The 20,331-nt window shown below is 35.5% G+C and overlaps 3 protein-coding genes and 2 pseudogenes across 3 annotated transcripts; 1 reads left to right on the forward strand and 4 right to left on the reverse strand.

Annotated features, from left to right (window-relative positions):
- Positions 1-5,845: 5,845 nt before the first annotated feature.
- LOC106295287 lies at positions 5,846-9,837 on the reverse strand (annotated as a pseudogene).
- An 87-nt stretch (positions 9,838-9,924) lies between these two features.
- On the forward strand, positions 9,925-11,680 carry LOC106295286 (putative pentatricopeptide repeat-containing protein At1g10330). The gene has a single exon (XM_013731147.1). The coding sequence runs from the start codon at positions 10,125-10,127 to the stop codon at positions 11,517-11,519; it is 1,395 nt and encodes a 464-aa protein (XP_013586601.1). The 5' UTR covers positions 9,925-10,124; the 3' UTR covers positions 11,520-11,680.
- A 177-nt stretch (positions 11,681-11,857) lies between these two features.
- On the reverse strand, positions 11,858-15,341 carry LOC106344298 (annotated as a pseudogene).
- A 761-nt stretch (positions 15,342-16,102) lies between these two features.
- LOC106295499 (glutathione S-transferase U17) lies at positions 16,103-17,189 on the reverse strand. The gene is made up of 2 exons (XM_013731421.1): positions 16,741-17,189; positions 16,103-16,642 (listed from the first exon to the last, which is right to left on the reverse strand). Exons 1-2 carry the CDS (start codon positions 17,059-17,061, stop codon positions 16,280-16,282), a joined length of 684 nt encoding a protein of 227 aa, XP_013586875.1. The 5' UTR covers positions 17,062-17,189; the 3' UTR covers positions 16,103-16,279.
- Positions 17,190-18,603: 1,414 nt separating this feature from the next.
- Positions 18,604-19,622, reverse strand: LOC106295500 (glutathione S-transferase U17-like). The gene is made up of 2 exons (XM_013731422.1): positions 19,241-19,622; positions 18,604-19,142 (listed from the first exon to the last, which is right to left on the reverse strand). The coding sequence occupies exons 1-2, from the start codon at positions 19,559-19,561 to the stop codon at positions 18,780-18,782; spliced, it is 684 nt and encodes a 227-aa protein (XP_013586876.1). The 5' UTR covers positions 19,562-19,622; the 3' UTR covers positions 18,604-18,779.
- Between the last annotated feature and the right edge of the window lie 709 nt (positions 19,623-20,331).

A 20,331-nucleotide genomic window follows, 5' to 3' on the forward strand; every position in this document is an offset into this window, starting at 1 on the left:
AAAAATTGGCTAAATGTGCTAGTTAACCATATCTACCATCTACGGTGGTTTAGAATATGTAATCTGAAAGAAACACAATGTTCTAAAGCATGTAGGCTGCACATTATAACGGAAACGTATTCAACTACTAAGGTAGAATATGAAGTTCACGATTTCTTCTATGGTTTATAAAAAAGGAAAGATTTAGATTATATTTTCTAGCGCGGTTGATGAGATGACATTGTTTAGTGTTTTAAATCTACCTGAAATATAGAGCATAGAAGAAATCGTGAACTTCATATTCTACCTTAGTAGTTGAATACGTTTCCGTTATAATGTGCAGCCTACATGCTTTAGAACATTGTGTTTCTTTCAGATTACATATTCTAAACCGCCGTAGATGGTAGATATGGTTAACTAGCACATTTAGCCAATTTTCAAATCATTATGTAAACATCTTTTGATGTCAAAAATATTTTTCTCACATGCACATGCTTGTCTACATTAAGTTAACTATTTTTCCATATTTTTTTCCTTTGTAAAAAAAATAATATGAATTTTTATATACAAAAAAGGTAGTCAATGTTCAAATGTGTCAAAAGTTAATTTAGTTCTAAGGAGACAATACTTTAGATATTTAGTTCCGCAAATTTCCCTTCTTTTTTTTTTGGAGGAAATTCAATAGAAAAACTATCATTGAAGATGTTCTTTGGGTTCTATAGTAAACCCAACTTCTTAACTTGGTCCGGCTACATTGATAAACTCAATTAATGGGTTGGTCTGGTCACATGTATAATATTTTTTTTGTCATCTTTACAATTTAATAGTAAACCAAACTGAAGTAAGAAGATATGAAAACGTGCAAGAGGCTTTCTTTCGGGGAATAGTAACTTGTAAGAGCTGCTAACGCCATTAGTCACATAGTTTATTTTCAAGAGATGATAAAATGCATTTAATTTTACATAAAATCATAAACCTCTCTAATACTTTTATATGCCCTAAACAAATTGTTAACAACATGTTTTGTATCATATATACACACACATATATATATATATATATATATATATATATATATAAATATACCACGCAAACTTTTATAAACTTATTCAATTCCATTGATATTTATTAATGATAATGTTATGAAGATATTTGTATTTCATTATTTTTTATATTATCATCAACATTTTAACTATAATCTATCACAATTTATTAAAATTAATTTTAATACATTTAAATAATATTTTACTTATATTTTATATAACTTTTACTTATATTTTATATAATTTTACTTATATTTTTATATAAATTTATTAAAGTTTATATGTAAACATAATTTGTGATTTGTGAATGAAATGACTTTAGAAACAAACTAACAATAGTGTCACCATTAACTAGATATATGTTACATGTTGGATTCTTATATTATAGGTATTTTAAAAGATTAATATCTTAACTTCTTATAAAATTGAGAATACTTTAACTGATGAAGAAGTTGTTAAAACGTCTGGTAACAGTTTTCTTAACAAACTTATCAATATGATTTTGTGCATATATTATAGATGGACACATACAATAACACATGCTGTTACAACCACCGATCGTGTTTGTTCAAATTAACAAGCAACAAGATCGTGGTTGAAGGTGCAATTTCTCGAATCTCCACTTTTGGAGGCCCTCAAGATCACAATTAAAACTAGATTTTTGACCCGCGTTAAAACACGGATTATGTTTATTTTTTATATAAAACCGATAAATAAAATGATACAAATTATAAGAAAAAATCTTATTAAAGCTTTTAGGGTTGAAAAATATATTTGAACCCAAAGAAGTGAATCAAAACCAAACAAAAAAAAAATTATACCAAATTCGAACCAAAATTGGTAAGAGGATCCAAAATTTTGGTATATGAAAAACTGGATCTATACTTAAATATATTAGTTATTTTTAAATCTTATATACTAAAAATATCCAACACATTCAAAAATACTTGAAATTATCCAAAATATGTGAAAGATAGTTAAAAGTATATATATATATATTCAAAAATACTCAAAAAATACCCTAAATACCTATTAGTTTTCTATCTAAATAGCTAAAAGTAACTAATTCCATGTTAATCTTAAATATTTGGCATACAATATTTAAATTTATATGTTTTATATTATTTTTGTTTTTGGACTTTACGGTATCTTGAAATTATTAAAAAAATTATATAGTTTTAAATGAATATCTGAACCTGAATTGAACCCGCAAAAATTTGAATCGAACCCGAAATGAAATTTATAAATATTCAAATGGAACTTAAAATCTCTAACTCTAAAAACCCGAAACCAAAATATATTCGAACCAACCCCAAATAGAGATTCTAACCGAATAGACCCGAACCAAACTCGAACGGATACTTGAATATCCATCCCTAAAGTATTTAGTGATTATTGTTAATATTATTAAAAATCATTGGTCAAATATATAGTTAAGATCTGGAAATCAAAACATCTAGATTAATATTGAATATGCAGTTAAGAAGCATTAAAATAATTAATAGTGTACGTGTGCCGGGCAATGCATCTTTTACTTACTATAGCCATTATCATGAAAAATATGTATAACCGGTGAACAATCCCTTGTTTTACTGCTGAATGGTTTACTAAATTATAATATTTTCCTAAAAATCTTCCATTTATATTCAATATATGCCCAAACATTTAAAATATTAAAAGCAATATATTTGGTAACAATATTTTGAAATTATACATAACAAAATCGGTAATAGATTTGCTCAAATCATTTTTAACTCTGTTTATTATTAAAATCATCAATTGAAAAAAATAAAAAGCCATACGGCTTAAAATGTTAATAAAAAAAGCCATATGACTTCAACTAATAATAAAACAGATCTACTTTTTTAAATAATAATACTAAAGCTGTTCTACACGAACTCAAAAAATAAGAAATGCAGAACATAGTACACAGAGCTCTCCTTCTCCCATAGTTGAAAACGTCAATGAAAGGACTTTATGATCCTCTTCTTACCGAAAACCAGCTTCTAAATTAATTGACTATCGCAGCAATCTGTGACCATTCTGAACAACATAAGATTGATGTATGTGATCTCTTATAACGCTTTGAGCGATTTCAGTTGTCGTAGTGTTATTGATATCCAGTGTATGGTCAAGAGACCATGCCTGAATGAAGGAGACACCAATCGTTATTCCTTCAAGAAGGTAATGAAACTGAAGCATATCTTCCCTTGCGTCACAGTTTTACAACTCAAAGATGATCCTATGGTATGTAAAAGTTTAGATTATTGATAAGTATTTGGTTATCTAAATTTTTAGATAATTGATGAGTATTTTGTATTGGTTAATATCGGTTAGTGTTAATAGGGATAAAATTGTATAACAGAATAATAAGAGATGTTATATTTATTTATAATGAAATGTGAATAAGTCCAAAACTTAAATGACAATATTTTTAAGTAGATAAAAAGTAGGACTCTATTTTAATAGAGTAGATATGGAAAGTTAGTGTTTTTCTCTCTATTTTTTAAATTATTACTACTACATAATATTTTTTCTAGTTTACCAAAAAAATAATATATTTTTTCTAACCAAAATATAAATACAAGTATAGGATCAGAAGCTTGGGAGTTGGTCGCTGGGTGTTCTTATTGACAATGGCATCTTCGAGCCAATTGTGTTGGCCATCATTCCTTTTCACCCTCCTAACCGAATATGCAGAAAGAGTGGAGTGGAGGGCGAGATTGTGAACAAGCATGCTTTCTGCCGGCATACATCGACTCAGATGGGATCCGGCTGTTATCCTGCAGTGGAATTGACAAAGTGGCATACATGCGTAATATTGAGATCTCACTGTCAGAAAACGATTTTCAGCCAGTTCAAGACCTTGAGCTACTAGTAACTCGTCATGGCTACTACAGCTCTAAGATGCTCAATGATACGTTCTTTTATCATGGAGGACCAGATCATCTTAAGTCAATAGCAGTTCAGCTTACAGTAGATTATATCCTTATATATTTTGGTTTCGTATTGTTTTTGTTCGTTTAGTTTTTATTTATCTTATTTGTATCTTCAAAAGAGTCACAATGTTCGTTTTGATAATTACTTACTAATGATGTTTAGATTGCGTATATTTTATTCTTCTAGCTCAATTCTTATGTCGTACTCGTAGCTGGTTCAGTTCTCCCAAAACAGAGTATGCAAGTCGTGGAAGTTAAAATGCACTGGACACACAAACATGTATAACTTTGTTGTGGATCAACTTACAAATTTACACAGTAGACACCCACACACGTTTCATACATTGTCTAAATTCATACCGTACCAAATTAAACCAAATGATCTTCAGTTTCTATACTAAAAATGAAAATTCAGTTTCATATAGAAACCAAATAGTATAGTAAATAGTAATTTTTTTTTTAATTTCATCACATTATTATAAAGAAACACGAGATGCAAAAGCCCTATATATAACCGGTGGTGGTAGTCCAGTGGCGCTTGAGGGAATAAACCCAATACGGCGAACTCTGGTTCGAACCCCGCTGGCCACACGGATATGGGCTATTGCTTTTGGCTCATTTGAATGCCCAGAAGAGGGTCTATCCGTGGACTGTACCTCCACCCGGGGGTTAGGTCCGTGTCTTTAATAGACCTGGATTTAACCTTTCTTTTTCAAAAAAAAAAAAAAACCCTATATATATAAATTTATATAAACGTTTGACAACAACATTTCTTAGGCAGTTTAGGAGAAGGAGAAGCACATGCTCCATAATAGTAGCCCTTTTCAGCACAGTCATTTTGACATTCAGACCATCCGTCGTATGTAGGTGAACACAAAGCGTTGCAGTGCTCATATGATATTTTTTTCTCTGCACCGACATAAAGAATAATTATTTTTATTCGATATAAACATGTGTTTTACCGGTCCCGTGTTTTAGTAGTTTACTTTTACATATATAATTATATAACTTATCAACAAAAACAATTATGTAACGTGTCTACACAGTAGAAATTTTAACAGAAGTTTTGAATCCATTTCTAAATATGTATGCAAAACACAAACCAATGGTATTACAAATTCGATATGGTTAGCTATTGTTTTTCAATAATTAATGGCAACTGAAAAAGTTTTCGTTATTTTCTAAGCATACCTGAGACCAGAACGTTAAGATTAGACAACGAAACTGCTAATGTAACTACGAGTAAGCAAGTCATCAAAGTTTTTGTAGAACCCATACTGATTTTTTTGAATGAAATGTATTGAGAAAAGATCTTTATTTTGTGGATACTAAAGAGAAGTTACGTGTATATATATATATATGGATTTTTAAAGTTAAAATTCCTAAGCTAAGTTTGTTTTGGGTAAAAGCTACTCAAATTAAGTATTTAATGTAATAACCTCCAAACTAATTTTATTTAATGAATTAAATTCATTTCTATATTAGACAAGTCAAAGACATTTTTTTAGTTAATTTTTTTTTGGTGACCGGAAATCTTATACTATTAAGTTCATTTCTATATTAGCCAATCAAAAGACATTTTTTTTGACAGCAATAACATCTGTTTGAATAGTTGCAGATATCATTTAATTAGAATCCTGAAAAATTTCAAAGATACTAGGAGTGATGGGTTAGAATGTAACTGCAAGAACTTTTCTATATAATTTAGTCTATAGAATTTTTTTATTTAGTTGTAAAAGATTTAACTTTAAAATTGATTGATACAATAATATATTTTTTATAGCCAAAAAGATAGTGTTTTAGAAAATAAAGGTTTTAAACCCATTTTTTTATGTAACCTAAAAAAACAAGATAAAGTATGATCAGTGATTTAAAAGCTGCAGATAAGCTAAAGTCAGCTTTTATAATCCAACCAATCACCGGTTTTTTTTCTCTACAAGCGAGTCAAAATATGTTTTTGTGTGATTATTACACTGACATCTACTATTTGAATACTTGCAGATATCATTTAATTAGTATCCCAATCAAATGACAGTTTCAAAGATATTGTTTTTTCTTACACCACTCCCCAAGCTTCTACGGCATTGCTTCCTTTCCTGCTTCGGTCAGAATACTTTCACTCGAGTCTCCCTCGTGTGAAAATCTTGAGCTACTTCTTTCATGCCCATGTTTCCATCGTTCCGGATGCGACTTATCTGCGTGAACCACCCTATCATGTGCATGGCTCTCCTCCTGATCACCTGATGATCCTTCTCTATGCTCTTCTCTTTTTGCTCTCCTGTCAGAACTAGCCCAATGGGTTCTCGTGTCCCTCTTCATCCTCCAGCCGTTCTTGAGTTTCTGAATCTGAGCCTCTTCTACCATGACGCCTTGAGCTTTTCCGTCTGTGACCCGTCTCTCCCCTGCCATCGTCATCTCCATCAGGAGAATCATCAACGGAATACCTCCCATTGATTCTTTTTTTCATCACCCAGTGTCCAGGAGAGTGTTCAGACCATTTGCTATCATGACGCGTTGTCTCCTTAGCATACCGTCGCTTTTTATAAATCTCCCTCTCTAAACTACCGTCTCTAGTACTTCTAGGACTTTCATCTCCGCCATGACGCTACTAAGTTTGTGTCCACGAGTATCACGGTCCACGAGTATCACGGAGGTTCTTACTGCTTCTATGACATGGTTTAGATCCAACATTAATATGACCATGGTCCCTCGATCTAGATTGTCGTGAAGGTTGCCTGACACGGAAACAAATCACATGAGCATGACGCTCCATAACCATATTAAGCAGTAAATGCACTGAGCAAGTTAATTCAAAGATCAGGCTACCAATATAAATTAAGCTACCTATGTGAATCTGTTGGTTGATCTGATCTTAAATCAGATAGCGACCCTGAATATTCAAACTCCATGTGCTTCACGTATTCATCTGAATAACCAAATAATGCGAATCCAGAATCTTGGAGGTGGTTTGTCATTGTCAGCCCATTCATAGTCTCCACCAGGGTTTCGGAAACAGTGTATAAAGTTGCAAGCAGATCCACGAGAGCAAGTCTGTAAAAATATATGGAAATCGTGAGCTAGTGATAAAGCAAGAAAACGAATCCCAGGGCATGTACTAGATGAGAGTCATACTTTAAGCCTGGAGTTCATGTACTCCCCACAGATGGCAACTTTCCATCTTGAGATGTTGACAACTTCGCATGCTATCTACATGAGGAATGTGCAATTATAATGGAAAAGAATGTCAGCAAGCCGAAAGCAATCAGAAATCACGCCTCGGTGTACACACCAGCAAATCTTATACACATATATATATATTCGAATTGCTGAATATGAATGCCGTCCTGATTTTGGAAATTGAATAATGAAAGATAGCAGATGGATACCACAACTCAGCTAATTTAATACGCATAACTAAATTCTACAAGCCTTCATTTGTTACTGCTAATAACATGATTATACCAAGACTATATGTCAACGAGTAGCTTTCTAGCAAAACTGTGTGTTTAAAGGAGAAAAGCCGACAGAAGATTACTACTTAAAATAAGACTACGAATGACAGTATAAACAAAACGCTATGAGGATATGAATGCATATCGGAGAAATGAAACGTCTCATACAAGTGGGTTAAAGCCTCCAAGGAAAACAGTTTACCAGCAAAATATCGACCGTTAATGGACTGGTAGGCAAGAATAGATGATTCCAGTGATCTGTAGTGTACGTATACATTGCCCTTCCCATTTCTACACACCTGAAATGGACATATAAATTTTCTTTTTGAGAAAAGACGTCCATCTAGAGGAAATACTCCTTTATTTAGTATTGGACATGTCTTCTCAAACACGGGATCAGGAAGATCCGGTTCCTCAGATAATGATATGGGATGCAGGCCCTGCACGGGTACGCCAACTTGGTGCCGTCTCACGTACCGGGTTCGGCTGGGGGACGGGTACGCCTTGGAAACGTCCCCAACACGTGTAAGGTGAACCCGGGACGGCCTGAGTCAGTGGGGACGGGCTTGGTCAGAGACCGGAGACGTCTCGGAAACGTTTCAAAGCAAAATAGACGTATCCTTTGATTTTTTGTGTTATGAAGTATAAACTTAAACCATATTTATTTTTAATTGGTTGATTCTATTAAGTCTGAAAAGATTAAAAGATGTAGTTAAAAAATTTAGAGGTGTAGATGCTAAAAGTTTAGAGGTGAAGATGCATAACACAGAGGCAATTTTGGTCCAAAACTTGAAAACCCAGTAATTTTTAAATTTCGTAAAGAAGAAGATGACATCGTGTCATGTGACGACTATATATGCTTTGACTTTTAAATATCACACTTCATGAAAATTTGATTTAGTGGTTAGTATTCAGAATATCCAAAACGATAAAATAATGTCATCACCTAAAAACCAGTTAAAACAGAGCAAAACAATGTTTAAAATTAAACTTTTTGTAAAATTTTATATTACTTATAGTCTTAACTTGTGATTTGTATACAATATATGTTATACATATAAGGATTTTATCGCCATATCCCAGCCGTACCCGTATTTTAAATTTTTGGTTTTGCCGTTTTCCGTCCCGGTTCCCGTACCTGTGTCGGGGCTGCTTAGATGCAGGGAACCACTAATTATCACAATACATGGCCAAGCGTGGCTTGCAGGTTCAGAAACTAATATTTAGATTTAGTATAAAATGAAGGCTAACATTAGGAAAAAGAAAATAATCGACAGACCTTAAAATTAACAAGTTCTCCATACTTCTGGAACTCCGTATGAACATCTTCATAAAATTCTTCGTTCAGCTTCCTTATCTGTATACTGCAAGGAAGACAGGACAAAAAGAGGGCAAAAGTAAACTATAGAAAGTGACTAAAAGCAACAGAACCATGTGAGATCCAGTAGTTTTGATATCATGCAAAACCAGGATAGCTACAGCCTTATGAAATTATACTGCATTAGTTCCTTTTCAGACACTACTAGCCCAACGCAGCCAGACCGCATGAAGGACACTTGTATATTCTTAATTCAGGAAAACCAAGAAGTTCTGAGGTATTGAGCATTGGATAAATCACTTTTCACATATCAAACACCACCTAGAGGAAATCACATAAGAAACTCAAAGAACGAGAGGCACTAATATAAGACAAAAAATGCGTGCATATAGATAGATAATCAATCAGTCAAGTAGGATACAAAGAAGTGAACTGCAACTCCAACCCGGCCCAGGTCATAATCATGCACCTCCACTGAAGGGAATCCATAAATGTCTGATGCAAGTTAAAGAAGATAATAAAGAAACAAACAGGCAGAACTCCACAAATCCAGAGCACACAGCAAAATCAGAAAATGAAAGGTAAGATTAGTAGAGAAGAACTAATTATTATCAGGATACAAGCATCACGAGATGGCAGCGCATACAGAACTCAAGCCCCTCCTCATCCTCCTGCTCCCAAGCAATGCCAGGACCATTATACATATTCTTCATAAGTATAGTGCACGACTTATCAGGGTAAAAATGAAGTCTGCTGCAACGCGGGCCAAACCGACAAGCTCCAGTCTTTAAATGGAAAGGACAATGAGCGAGCATTAAGAAAAAAACAATAAGGCAGATTGATTTACATAAAGAGTAGTAATACTACCTCAACAAAGGGATAGAGCAATCACCTGCTCAGTTCCAAAGTTAGGTACTTCATGCGCAACACTATCAAGCTTGATCTGTTGAGCAGAACTAACATTCTCTGATACTTGGGAAAAGCTTGAGTTCCCGGAGGTAGAGGATTAGATGTAGGCCTGTCAGCATAGCCTCTCCACATTTCATTCTCATCCTTTCTAGACTCCTCTAGATCCTTGCAAACCGGGGAGTCCTAGCTGGTTCACCATTTGATATACATCAAATAAAATTGGATCAAACCATACCAAACCGGAGAACCCTAGTTGGTTAACCAGTTGCTTGGTCGGAGCTCCCCTCTCGTTAGCTATTGAATTGAAATGAGAGAACTTTCATCTCGACTTTTCATTCCTTCTTCATCTTCTACGTACGCCCTAATCACACTATACCTTAGTAAGCATCACTGCTTGATTCCTCCTCGTCTTTCTCTGTTTCTGGGTTTCGAATTTGCACACTAAAGTCTGCGTTTTTACTCTGTTTCGCTTTGTAAAAGTTGCATGCTTTCTACTTCCCTTTCGACTTTCACTTTGTCTCTCGACGACGCGCTTCATCTCCTCCAACGTTTCCTTACCTCCTCAAACCAGATCAAGCAGATCCACTCTGTTCTGCTTACCACCAACGCACTGCTCGCTTCGAGCCGTAAGACCAAGTTCGTCTACAACACACTCATTCGATCCTACCTCACCACAGGACACCACAAGACTTCTCTACATCTCTTCAACCACATGCTCGCAAACCAAGTCAAACCAATCAACCTCACTTTCCCTTCTCTCATCAAAGCATCTTCCTCTTCCTTCTCTCTTCCCTACGGCCTTTCCCTTCACTCCCAAGCTCTTAAACGTGGCGTTCTAACGGACCCGTTTCTCCCGACTTCGTTTGTTCAGTTCTACGGCGAAGTCGGTGATCTGAGAAGCTCGAGGAAGGTGTTCGACGAAATGTTAGATCCTTGTGTTGTTGCTTGTAATAGTATGCTTGATGCTTGCGGAAGAAACGGAGAGATGGGTTCTGCTTTCGAGCTATTTAGGAGAATGCCTGTAGTACCTGATGTGGTCTCTTGGACTACTGTCATCAACGGGTTTGGTAAGAACGGTTCACACGCCAAAGCTGTAACGCTTTTTAGGGAGATGGTAGTGGTGGTAACGCCCAGTGAAGCTACTTTGGTTAGTGTGCTTTCTTCCTGCGCTAATTTAGATCGAGGAGGTGTTCATTTAGGGAAGCAGATTCATTCTTATGTTATGAGGAGGGAGATCATCCTCACTGCTACGCTAGGTACTGCTTTACTCGATATGTATGGTAAAGGCGGTGACTTGGAGACGGCGTTGATCATTTTCGATCAAGTTTATGATAAAAAGGTTTGCGCTTGGAACGCGATGATCTCAGTTCTTGCCTCCAATGGTAGACCTGAGAAGGCGTTGGAGATGTTTGAGATGATGAAGGTAAGGAATGTGGATCCGAATGGGATTACTTTACTTGCAGTGCTCACGGCTTGTGCTAGATCTAAGCTTGTGGAGTTAGGTGTCAAGCTGTTCAGTTCAATATGTGGTGAGTACAAGATCACTCCAACGTCGGAGCATTACGGTTGCTTGGTTGATCTCATAGGAAGAGCTGGACTTTTGGCTGACGCGGTGAATTTCGTGAAGAGTTTGCCGTTTGAGGCTGATGCTTCGGTTCTTGGTGCTCTTTTGGGTGCTTGCAAGATTCATGAGGATGCTGAGTTGGGGAATAAAGTAGGCAAACAGCTCATTGGACTGCAGCCGGAGCACTGTGGCCAGTACGTGGCGTTGTCGACGCTGAAGGCTTTGGGTAACAATTGGGCAGAAGCAGAGGAGATGAGGAAGGTCATGATAGAAGCTGGAATACGGAAAATCCCTGCCTATAGTGTCTTGTCTTAAGCCTGACTAGAGAAGTGAGAATAGATTGTTTCAGACACAAGAGTTACTGTGTAATCTCTGTTGAGGTCAGAACATGTTCTGTCAGTAAATGTGATATAGTTCGCTTCTGTGTCTTCTGTGAAACTCTCACTTCTCGTAGTTCATTGTTATGGTTTGCAATATTCTTATGAGCTGAATGAACATTAGGAGAAAGCAAACGCACACATAAACACAAGTTAAAGAACCCAAGTTCTACTTAATTAGGATATGTTCTGTCCCTGACAGCCATTATTGTTGAATATATATGTACACTGGATTGACTAGCAGCTTCGTTGTTAAACATGATCAAGAGCTTACTTGAAAACTAAATGTTCTTCAGCTCCATCAGCGTTCCACCAAGAACTCTTTTGAGACCATTCTTCTGTTCTGAAGTAAGCCTTGACGGGAACAAGACATCTAAGTTGACTCTGAGGTCTCCTATTTTCAAAGGGTCTTCTTTAGTTGGCATTCTTTCGTTTGGGATCACAATCTCCTGACCCGGTTTTACAATATCCAGAACCGGGATGGTTAGGTTCCTCCCGTCCAGAGTTGTTAAGCTAAGGGTGACTCCGGTTAAAGCTTCTATCAAAGAGACTTTCTTCTTGACAATCAGATCAATACCGTCTCTTGTGTAAACCGGATGAGGTTTCTCGTCTACAACGAAAGTGAGATCAGCAGGAGTGACACCTGGTTCTTGGTTGCCTCCTTTCTCAGGGAATGTGATCTTCGTGCCTTTCTTCCAACCTGGTTTTATCTCTATCTTCAAAATCTCGTGTACTATCTTTGGCTTCGTGCAATAAAGATATCATCAGAATGACACAAAGAGATCAAAACCTCCGTGCTGATCGTAGGCATGGCGTCTCTGAGGATCGCTGAGGACGTCATAAGCTTCGGAGATCTGTTTGAACTTGGCTTCAGCTGCTTTCTTGGTCAAGGGGTTTTTGTCAGAGTGCCATTTCATGGCTAGTCTCCGGTAAGACTTCTTGAGATCATCGTCGTTAGCGTTTCTACTCACCTTCAGCACATTGTAATATAGTTTCCCCTAAAAAACCCTGGATAATGATGGTTTTATATACTGGCACACCAGTTTCTTACTTCACTAACCTACATATATAGCTGCAGCGAATCTTGCAATTTTTCATCTCCCAAATAGTATTCATATCCTTGACTTCATGTGGCACTGGAAAGAGTTCATTCGCGGATTTAGCGAGCTTTGCAGTCTCGGGCATGAGAGGCTTCACAACGGGTCATCACAGAACCTCTCTGCCCATTTGAACAGAGAAGGAGTCTCGGTCTAGTCAAGAAGTTTATGGTTGGCGTCCCACTCGACAACTCTCCATGAATCCGAAAACGCCGCCTATAAAAAGAACTGACAACATTTGGATTAACCTCAGTTTCAGTCCAGCAAACACCTTTGAGATCCAATGATAATTTTATTATAAACTATTTACTATTTATTCAACTTTCACCACAATATAACACTTTAGTGATAGTTAGCCATTTATTGATTAATAGTTAAGCACTTGGAGCACTTGATAAAAAAAAGGCACTTGGAGTACTTCTGTTTTTTTTAAACGTTATCAAACAAAAATATATTTTGTGTAAATTAATTATACAACTAAATTTAAATTAAAAATTATGTCATTCATAGAAAACAAGGAACATATATATTTTTTAAGAAAAATATTATATAAGATATTCGTTTTCTTATTATATGCTTTAAGTTTTTAACAGGCTTCCAATTAATGTCATATTGTTTTTTTTTTGTACTCTAACGTCATATTGTTTTTAAGACGATTTTGCAGAGAAATTTGCCATAATCATTTTCTCCAAGAGATGCAACATTTTTATGTAGAAGTTCAACAATACTATCACACCAATTTTCCAGTGCTTCACGCAAATGAGTTGTAACATTCAAATCTGGTAATAATCATTAGAGTACAACATGTTTTGTCTTAAATTTTTTAAATGAAAAAACAAAAATATTTGTTGCCGGTAGCCTATGGATTTTTATTGACCTTTGTTCTGTATTTAGTCAGGAATTGACATCTTTGTGTTTGCCACTGTGGCTGCGCTAAAACAAACACAAAATCAAAATCAAAAATTCAACAAAATGTTAGATACATCAATTAACTCATGTAAATATAACAACTACAAGATTGTATATGCTTGCAAATCGTGATCGCTTGCTATAATTCATACAATTTACACTTATTTACGATTGAACAAGTGTCATCATCTTAATTAACATGGAACATTCTCTTCCACAAAATAGAGGTCTCTACCAGAAAAAATAAAATAAAAACCAACTTGCACTTGTTCCACATCGACTAAGTATCACTAAAAGGAATTCTTGGAGTCTTCTATAAATACATAGACAATGTCTCCTTTCTTTTCAGACAATTGGACTTGTTCTCTGGCCCAAACTATTGTCATTAAAGTCAAATATTTTCGGTTTAAATCAGTTTTAGTCAGCCATTTAGGCGATTAATCGGTTTTTAAAAAGATTAATCGGTTTTTAAAGTATCACTAAGAGGAGTTCTTAGAGTCTTCTATAAATACATAGACAATGTCTCCTTTCTTTTAGACAATTGGACTTGAGAACAGAATGTTTGCCACTGTGGCTGCGCTAAAACAAACACAAAATCAAAAATTCAACAAAAATGTTAGATACATCAATTAACTCATGTAAATATAACAACTACATGATTGTATATGCTTGCAAATCGTGATCGCTTGCTATAATCCATACACTTTACAGTTATTTACGATTGAACAAGTGTCATCACCTTGATTAACAAGGAACATTCTCTTCCACAGAACAGAGGTCTCTACCATAAAAAATAAAATAAAAACCAACTTTCATTTGTTCCACATCGACTAAGTATCACTAAGCGGAGTTTTTGGAGTCTTCTATAAATACATAGACAATGTCTCCTTTCTTTTCAGACAATTGGACTTGTTTTCTGGCCCAAACTATTGTCATTAAAGTCAAATATTTTTGGTTTAAATCAGTTTTAGTCAGCTATTTAGGTGATTAATCGGTTTTTAAAAAAATTAATCTGTTTTTAAAATGATTAATCAGGTTTCTGATTAATTGAACCGATTTGACCAAAATCACGGCGGTTAACCTCAGTGGAGCGCATAGACCCGCATTTTAGAACACAAAGTTTACTATTTATGTTGTGCACATAGAATGTACCTAGCTCAACTAAGTTTTTATCTAGCAAACACCCTTAAAAGTCCATACAAATAAGTAGCTTTAATTTTAATTATAAGCTATTTATTATTTATCCACATTTTCATTGTAGAACATTTTAGTGATAATCAGTCACTTAGTGATAATTAGTCACAAACAGAGAATGCAACACACCCATGGGACCAACCACAGAGAGACAGAGTGAATACTAAAGAGATTAATAATCCTCAAGATATTTTGTTTAATGTTCCAAAACTATCAAGTAGAAAGCCACCCAAGGAAACACGTGTACACAGTTTAGAGTATCCTCTCAAAAAAACTCAAAATGTTCCGCAAACGCTCAAAACAAAAAGGGAGATAAAAGTCATGTCACAAGCCTCCTTTTGCAATGATGAAAGTCAACCCTCTAGAAGGAGAAGTTCTCTCCATGTTAATTGCTTGTGTCAAACATATTCTAGCAGCTGTGCTACATTGCCTTCATCGGAGGCTAAAATCGTGTTGTAACCAGTTCTCTCTACCTTCTTGAGAGCCATAGCAAAGTCCTTATCGCTTGTGATGAGGAGGAGAGTCGCAGGAACCGGTGTATTTGCCATCCAATGATCCATTATTTGGATGATGCGAACGTCGCTTGCTTGTTTACACTTATTTACGATCACTTTGATTAACAATGAACATTCTCTTCCACAAAATATAGGTTTCTACCAGAAAAAATAAAATAAAAACTAACTTGCATTTGTTCCACATCGACTAAGTATCACTAAGAGGAGTTCCTTCTATAAATACATAGACAATGTCTCCTTTCTTTTCAGACAATTGGACTTGTTTTCTGGCCCAAACTATTGTCATTAAAATCAGATATTTTCGGTTTAAATCAGTTTTAGTCAGCCATTTAGGCAATTAATCGGTTTTTAAAATGATTAATCAGGTTTCTGATTAATTGAACCGATTTGACCAAAATCACGGCGATTAACCTCGGTGGAGCGCATAGACCCGCATTTTAGAACACAAAGTTTACTATATATGTTGTGTACATAGAATGTACCTAGCTCAACTAAGTTTTTATCTAGCAAACACCCTTAAAGTCCATACAAATAAGTAGCTTTAATTTTAATTATAAGCTATTTATTATTTATCCACATTTTCATTGTAGAACATTTTAGTGATAATTAGTCACTTAGTGATAGTTCAGCATTTAGAGAACCTCCATTTTTATGAATTACTAATGTAATTATATTTTAGTTAAAACTACATCATTCAAGTGTGAAATAAATTATTTAGAAAATCTTATTTATTATTTTAAATTATATTATATGTTCTTAGTCTCCCAGTACTGGATTCTATTTGATATGATTTTCTTACTTCTCAATCAACATAAATAAAGTTACTTCATTCACCAAGCCTGATACAAACTTAACATTCAGAATACCACTAGCAACACACCACAAAATAAAATAAAAACATAAATAAATAAGTACTACCAAAGATTTATTCTTTGATTTATTCTTGCAAGAACTCAACCCACAAATCCACCACAACCAACAACTTAGGCCGTGGGCTTGGCAAAGATCTTCTTAGCAAATTCAGCTAGAGTTGCAGTCTCGGGCATGACAGGTTTCACAGCAGGATCGTTACAGAACCTCTCAGCCCATTTGGACAGAGAAGGAGTCTTGACCTCATCGATAAGTTTATGACCACCTGCCAACTCGGTGACTCTCAACCAAGCCAAGAAGCACCCGAATGCAATGTCGAGGTAACCGATGTGTTCACCGTTGAAGAACGCTTTTCCTTTGCTGCAATCGTTGAAGGCCTTCTCGAGAAGCGCGTTCCCTTCTTCCACTTGAGCTAACACCGCTTTCTTCTCTTCTTCTCCCTCAGCTTTTAGGATACTTTTTAGAGAGGGAAACCACTTCATTCATGTTCAATGTCATCACATAGAAAACATACGCTTATCTCATGACATGAAACTATTAATAAAACTTGTGGATCAGGTAAAAGGGGGGGAACCTTTTCGTCAATGTAGGCCGCCCAGAACCGAGCGATGGCTCGATCATAAGGAGTGGAAGGTAGCATGGACGGTCCAGATGCGCTCCAAGTCTCATCAACATACTCAACGATGATGTTAGACTCACAAACCGGTTTGTCAGCATGAAGGAGAACCGGAATCTTCTTGTGAACCGGGTTTGATTTAAGAAGCAACTCGCTCTTTGCTCCAAACGTCTCCTGGAGGAACTCGTAGGGAACAGACTTGAGGTTCAGAGCGATCCTCGGCCTCATCACAAAAGGACTCGCCCATGCGCCGATCACCTTCACTTCATCGGTAGCCATTTTCTCTTCAAGATCAAGAACAGAGAGAAGGACTTGGTTAAACACGTTGAAGCTTTAGTGGTAAATCGTAGGGCATTATATGGAAGGGAAGAGGGGGTAGGTAAGGTCGTAACATAAGGCTTTCGGAATTTCATGGAGGTGAAGAAGCACCAGTAAAGTTTGACATGTGTCTTATACGGTTGGGAAAACGTTTAAATGTTGGTCCATCACTTTATTAGGGGCGAGCGTTACATATTCACATTGTTAGGATGCGTGGTGTGAACTGAAACCATTAACACACCGACAACTGTGTTCATCTTCACGTGTTCACATTTGTATTTCATGCATAGATAGCTTTCTCTCAATGGGACCATTTAAGATCTTTGTACTTATATAATTAAGTTAATATATGTCTTGTTTTGACGAGTTACGATATTGATATATATTGTGAAACAAGTGAAACTATATTTAAAGGATAGTTACGTTACATACAATTAATTATACAAATCTACCATTCGAGTAAATTCACTTATCCAAACACACATGTCATATTCTCATTTAGTATTGATAAATAATAATAATCATTTTTAGTTGCTCTGTATATACGTACATTTAATATTTGTGTTGGCTAGTCATGTTTTCTGTATTTGTACTGAGTGCATTTTTTAAATAATTTAGAGCATTTCCAAAAATGAACTTCAAAATTTTAAATTTGGAGTTTTGAATAGTGATTCATATTTTTATTTATATTTTGGTCTTTATAATTAATTGTACATCATATTTATGATTTTTAAGTATTTTTTCATTTATATTTTTAATCTTTAAAACTTTTGTATATCATAAATATTTCAAATTTATTTTAATAAATTCAAAATTTTACACATAAAATTAAATAAAAATTTTAAAATAAGGTTTGTAATATTCTTAGGAGAAAGCAACACAAGTTAATATACTTATGTTTCTCTTGCACCATCAACACAGAATCAACGAACCCCAAGTTCTACTTAATTAGGATCTTTTGTGTCTTTGACATCCATTATTATTAAAAAAATGTTAAAAAAATACATCATTCGTAGAGAAACAAAATGTTAAATAAATTATTTAGAAAATCTTATATGATAACTTCTTTTCATATTTATTTTCTTCTTTATATTATTTTGATTATAAAATATTCATATTAGATGTTCTTTTTTTTTTTTTTGGAACACAAACTTTCATTCAAACTTAAACTCCAAAATGAGAGTTCATTACAGCAACTGCAGAGAGCAGAGCATTCTTTGCTACTGAATCAGAGATATTGTTTTTGTCCCTAGGGAGCCAACTGAAGTAAACAGCATCAAGAAGGGAACTTAGAACTAAGATATCAGCAACTAAACCATAAATCTCTGGTGGGGGGGGGTCCTCCATTGACTGCTTGGATTAATTGTCTAGAGTCCGATTCAAAGTGAAGTCTTCGGCGGTTCAGAGAAAAACTCATAGTGATAGCTTCCCGTAGAGCCAGTGCTTCTTAGTTTTCACTTTTCAGTGCTGGATTTTATGAGACATCATTTTCTTACTTCTCAATCAACATAAAAAAAATTACTTCATTCACCAAGACTGATACTACAAACTTAACATTCAAAATACACTTACCAACATACCAAAAGTAAAATTAAAACATAAATAAATAAGTACCATCACTCTCATTTTATTTTTTCAAGAACTCAACCCACAGTTCCACGAGGACCACAGCCATCAGCTTAGGCCGGCGGCTTGGCAAAGATCTTCTTAGCGAACTCAGCTAGAGTTGCAGTCTCGGGCATGACAGGTTTCACAGCAGGATCATTACAGAACCTGTCAGCCCATTTGGACAGAGAAGGAGTCTTGACCTCATCGATAAGTTTATGCCCACCTGCCAACGCGGTGCCTCTCAACCAAGCCAAGAAGCACCCGAATGCAATGTCGAGGTAACCGATGTGTTCACCGTTGAAGAACGCTTTTCCTTTGCTGCAATCGTTGAAGGCCTTCTCGAGAAGCGCGTTCCCTTCTTCCACTTGAGCTAACACCGCTTTCTTCTCTTCTTCTCCCTCAGCTTTTAGGATACTTTTTAGAGAGGGAAACCACTTCATTCGTGTTCAATGTCATCACATAGAAAACATACGCTTATCTCATGACATGAAACTATAAATAAAACTTGTGGATCAGGTAAAAGAGGGGGAACCTTTTCGTCAATGTAGGCCGCCCAGAACCGAGCGATGGCTCGATCATAAGGAGTGGAAGGTAGCATGGACGGTCCAGATGCGCTCCAAGTCTCATCAACATACTCAACGATGATGTTAGACTCACAAACCGGTTTGTCAGCATGAATCAGAACGGGAATCTTCTTGTGAACCGGGTTTGATTTAAGAAGCAACTCGCTCTTTGCTCCAAACGTCTCCTGGAGGAACTCATAGGGAACAGACTTGAGGTTCAGAGCAATCCTCGGCCTCATCACAAAAGGACTCGCCCATGCGCCGATCACCTTCACTTCGTCGCTAGCCATTTTCTCTTCAAGATCAAGAACGGAGGAGGACTTGGTTTAATGCGTTGAAGCTTTAGTGGTAGATCGTAGGGCATTATATGGAAGCGAAGAGGGGGTAGGTAAGGTCGTAACGTAAGGCTTTCGAAATTTCATGGAGGTGAAGAAGCACCAGTTAAAGTTTGACACGTTTCTTAAACGGTTGGGAAAACGTTGAAGTGTTGGTCCATCACTTTATTAGGGGCGAGCGTTACATATTCACATTGTTCGGATGCGTGGTGTGAACTTAAACACACCGACTATTGTTTCACATTCGCGTGTTCACATTTGTACTTCATGCATAGATAGCTTTCTCTCAATGGGACCATTTAAGAGCTTTGTACAATTGTACTTATATAATAATTAAGTTAACTAGGATAATACCTGCGCTCTGCGCAGTGTGAATTTATTTTTATATATTATCGATAGTTTCTTTTATATATTTGATCATTTTATTTATATATATAAAATATTTTTTGTTGTTATTATATAATTTTTTTCCGGTGGATCAGATCAATTTTTATTAAAAATAATGGAACAAAACTATAATTAATACATCATGGGTTGATCGGATTGGACATTAAACAAATTATGACATAAAAACCTTATTTTTTCCATCGAACACATTCTTGAAAAAAGTGAACAGTATTGTTTTTACAGTTGAATTATTTTGACTTTTATCTTCCATATGGTTTTGAAAGCTTTCAAATCAACCATCGAATTGATACATGTCATTTTAATGTTTTTAGTCGTAT

This window comes from Brassica oleracea, chromosome C5, assembly GCF_000695525.1.
Source record: "Brassica oleracea var. oleracea cultivar TO1000 chromosome C5, BOL, whole genome shotgun sequence".
Taxonomy (NCBI): domain Eukaryota; kingdom Viridiplantae; phylum Streptophyta; class Magnoliopsida; order Brassicales; family Brassicaceae; genus Brassica; species Brassica oleracea.